Here is a 2,835-nt window from a genome sequence, read left to right as displayed (position 1 = left end):
GGGGGCAGCAAGATGTCCAAGCAAAGCTGTGACACAGGATGGTCACTGGGACCACTCATTTAATTCGTATTTCTTGACCATTTTACCTTTACCAAGTGTGTTTTCTTCTCCTTTTCTGACAAGACCAGAAGACAATTGATCTTTTTCTTCTCCAGGGAATCCTTTTGACCCTCAGTTTACACTCACTAATGCTGTTTCAAATGTCATATGCTCCCTTATCTTCGGCAATCGGTTTGACTACCAGGATGAGGAGTTCCGAAAATTGCTGAAGCTTCTGCATGAGACGTTTGTCCTCCAAGGAGCCATCACAACCCAGGTACAGCCCTCCTGCCACCACCCCAAAGCTACAGTTTCTTCTCTGGAGTCCCCCTCAGAGCTCAGTATTGTCATCACCAAACCTGTCTTTGCCGATTCCTTTGCACAAGGTAGATTTGCCTGTAATTTCTTTCTGCCTTAGATTCAAGCTGGGTCTTGCATATTGTTCTTCCTCTCACCCAACATCACTTTTCCTGCCCATTGACTGCCAACCTGCCTGCTATAATACCTGGGAAGTCTTTCCTTCATGAGGGATTCCTGCTCTTCTGGAGCTGAGCTATTTCCACCAACTCCAGCACTTCAAACCTCAATTTTGGGTTTTTGAAGGGGTTTTCAGTCCATTATTCAATTTGTCTTTCTCCTTTTGTATCCAAAGCTGTACAACGCTTTCCCATCTATAATGAAGTTCCTCCCTGGAGCACACCAAACCATTTTCAAAAACTCAAAGATCTTGAAAAGCTATATGGAAGAGCAGATCAACAAACACAAGGAGGATTGGAACCCCTCAGAGAGCCGGGACTACATCGACAGCTACCTGCAGGAGATAGCCAAGGTCAGCAATGCAGAGCAAAGCCTTCTGCAGCAGGGCTTAGAAAAGAGGAGGGATGAAAATGAGCCCAGATTCTCCAGCTGAGTTTTGGATGGATGTCAGGCTCCTGGTACCCACCAGTGGGATGGAATGGCAGGGGGTCAGCCACTCCTGCCCAAATCCTTGGCATGGTTTAGACTAGGCTTAGTGTCAGGACAGCCCTCACTGTTCCTGCAGCACTAACACACCTTTTTGTGAAGGACAAGGGCAGTGACACCTTCCGGGAGGAACATCTTATCATGTGCTCACTTGACTTGATGTTCGCTGGAACAGAGACCACCTCTTCAACCCTCCGCTGGGCTCTACTATTCATGGCCTCATATCCTGAAATTCAAGGTACAAGTAGCAAAAGGTCAGTGCTTTCCCTTCCTTTTATCCCTCACAGCTTTGTGAGAGACACTTTTCTTGAGGGACAAGTTGGGAATCTCCCTGCACTCACACAAAACAGGTGCAAACAGGGGCAGGTGTCCCCTTAGGGGATCCTCCCAGCAACAACCTTGTGTTATTCCAAGGGGTTTTATCCTTGGGCCTTGGCTGATTCCTGCTCTTTCCCACCAGCCCGCGTGCAAACCGAGATCGATACCGTCATCGGACAGGCACGGCAGCCAGTGCTGGAGGACAGGAACAACATGCCCTACACCAACGCCGTCATCCATGAGGTGCAGAGGAAAGCCAACATCGTCCCTTTCAATGCTCCAAGAATGGCAGCAAAGGACACGACTCTGAATGGCTTCTTCATCCCAAAGGTAAGCTCATTCCTGAGCACTGGGACCTCAGGGAGACTCCCAGCTCCCCAGGCACGACTCACCAGGCCAGGTCCCTCCTGCACAGACACACTGTCCCTGCCCTGTCCAGAGTTCACTCCTGCTGAATGTGGATTGTTGCCATCCAACCAACCAATATTCTCCAGCTCCCCCAATGGTGCAGAGCCCTACAGGCTGCCACACCCCCCGGGCACAGATCCCAGCTCACAGAGCTCTTACAGGAACTCTGGCCCAAGATTACAGCAGACCAAAGGGATGCTGAGGAGGACAAAACGTGGTTCTATAATCACTGCACTTCCAAAGAAACCCTGGCCCTGCAAGGGTTCTTAAAACAACTAATTGCAGTAGAATTTGACTCTGCGTGTTCTTCCTGGAGAGACTGGAAGATAAATCTGCCCCTCCTGTTTTAAGGGCCACTGCAAGTGTGATCTTTTTTTCTTTTTCTCCTCTTAGGGCACTATTGTGATGACAAATATAACCTCTGTGATGTTTGACAGAAATGAGTGGGAAACCCCTGACACATTTAACCCGGGGCATTTCCTGAAGGACGGGAAGTTCTGGAAAAGGGAATATTTTCTGGCATTTTCTATGGGTAAGATCTGCTGAACTGTGGTGTTTTCATACTGAGGCACCAGGCTTAGGTTTCCAGGTGCCTGGATAGAGAGGGCATATACAGTCAGGAGGTGCCATTCAAACAGTGGCCATGTGATCATTCCAAAGCACCACAACCACTCTCAGAGCCTGCTCTTGTCTCTCCTTTTAAATGTAAAGAAGGGAGATGAGATAAATAAAAAACCGTGATTATTCCAGAGACCCCAAGAACACCTGCACCAGTGCAGAACCATCTCTGTATATGGTTAAAAAGACAAGCCCCTGCAATGTTATGCAATATGGGGGCAGCCTGTGCTGTAATGCCAGTGTCCTCATTGGGAAACACAGGTTGGGCTGCAAAACCCATCCAGTATGGGGTTTGGGTGACAGAAGTTCCAGAAAGAGAGGTGGACCATGGTCCTAAGGGAAGGTAGAATCATTTCCATCATCAAAGGCTCAGTCTGAGGATGCCGTGGGTTGTTGTCTCCACAGGGAAGCGCGCCTGCCTAGGTGAGTTGCTGGCCCGCTCCGAACTCTTCCTCTTCTTCACATCTCTGCTCCAGAAATTCACCTTCC

At 48.9% G+C, this 2,835-nt stretch overlaps 2 protein-coding genes across 2 annotated transcripts in view; both read left to right on the top strand.

Annotated features, from left to right (window-relative positions):
* LOC114069064 (cytochrome P450 2J2-like) overlaps positions 1 to 1,462 on the top strand; it is a 4,788-nt gene extending 3,326 nt beyond the window's left edge. The window contains exons 2-4 of the mRNA XM_027905606.1: positions 156 to 316; positions 692 to 868; positions 1,105 to 1,462. Of these exons, the coding sequence (XP_027761407.1) occupies positions 156 to 316; positions 692 to 868; positions 1,105 to 1,380 (614 nt within the window). The 3' untranslated portion in view covers positions 1,381 to 1,462. The remainder of the gene's footprint in view (positions 1 to 155; positions 317 to 691; positions 869 to 1,104) is intronic.
* Positions 1,390 to 2,835, top strand: part of LOC114069061 (cytochrome P450 2J6-like) — a gene marked incomplete at both ends in the record, with an annotated part of 5,382 nt that continues 3,936 nt past the window's right edge. The window contains 3 exons of the mRNA XM_027905604.1: positions 1,390 to 1,650; positions 2,122 to 2,260; positions 2,752 to 2,834. Of these exons, the coding sequence (XP_027761405.1) occupies positions 1,390 to 1,650; positions 2,122 to 2,260; positions 2,752 to 2,834 (483 nt within the window). The remainder of the gene's footprint in view (positions 1,651 to 2,121; positions 2,261 to 2,751; position 2,835) is intronic.

This window comes from Empidonax traillii, unplaced genomic scaffold (genome assembly GCF_003031625.1).
Source record: "Empidonax traillii isolate 1590-97213 ecotype Southwest subspecies unplaced genomic scaffold, ASM303162v1 scaffold1175:size178029, whole genome shotgun sequence".
Lineage (NCBI taxonomy): Eukaryota > Metazoa > Chordata > Aves > Passeriformes > Tyrannidae > Empidonax > Empidonax traillii.
Note: the sequence above shows the minus strand (reverse complement) of the source record. Positions and strands in the feature narration are given on the sequence as shown.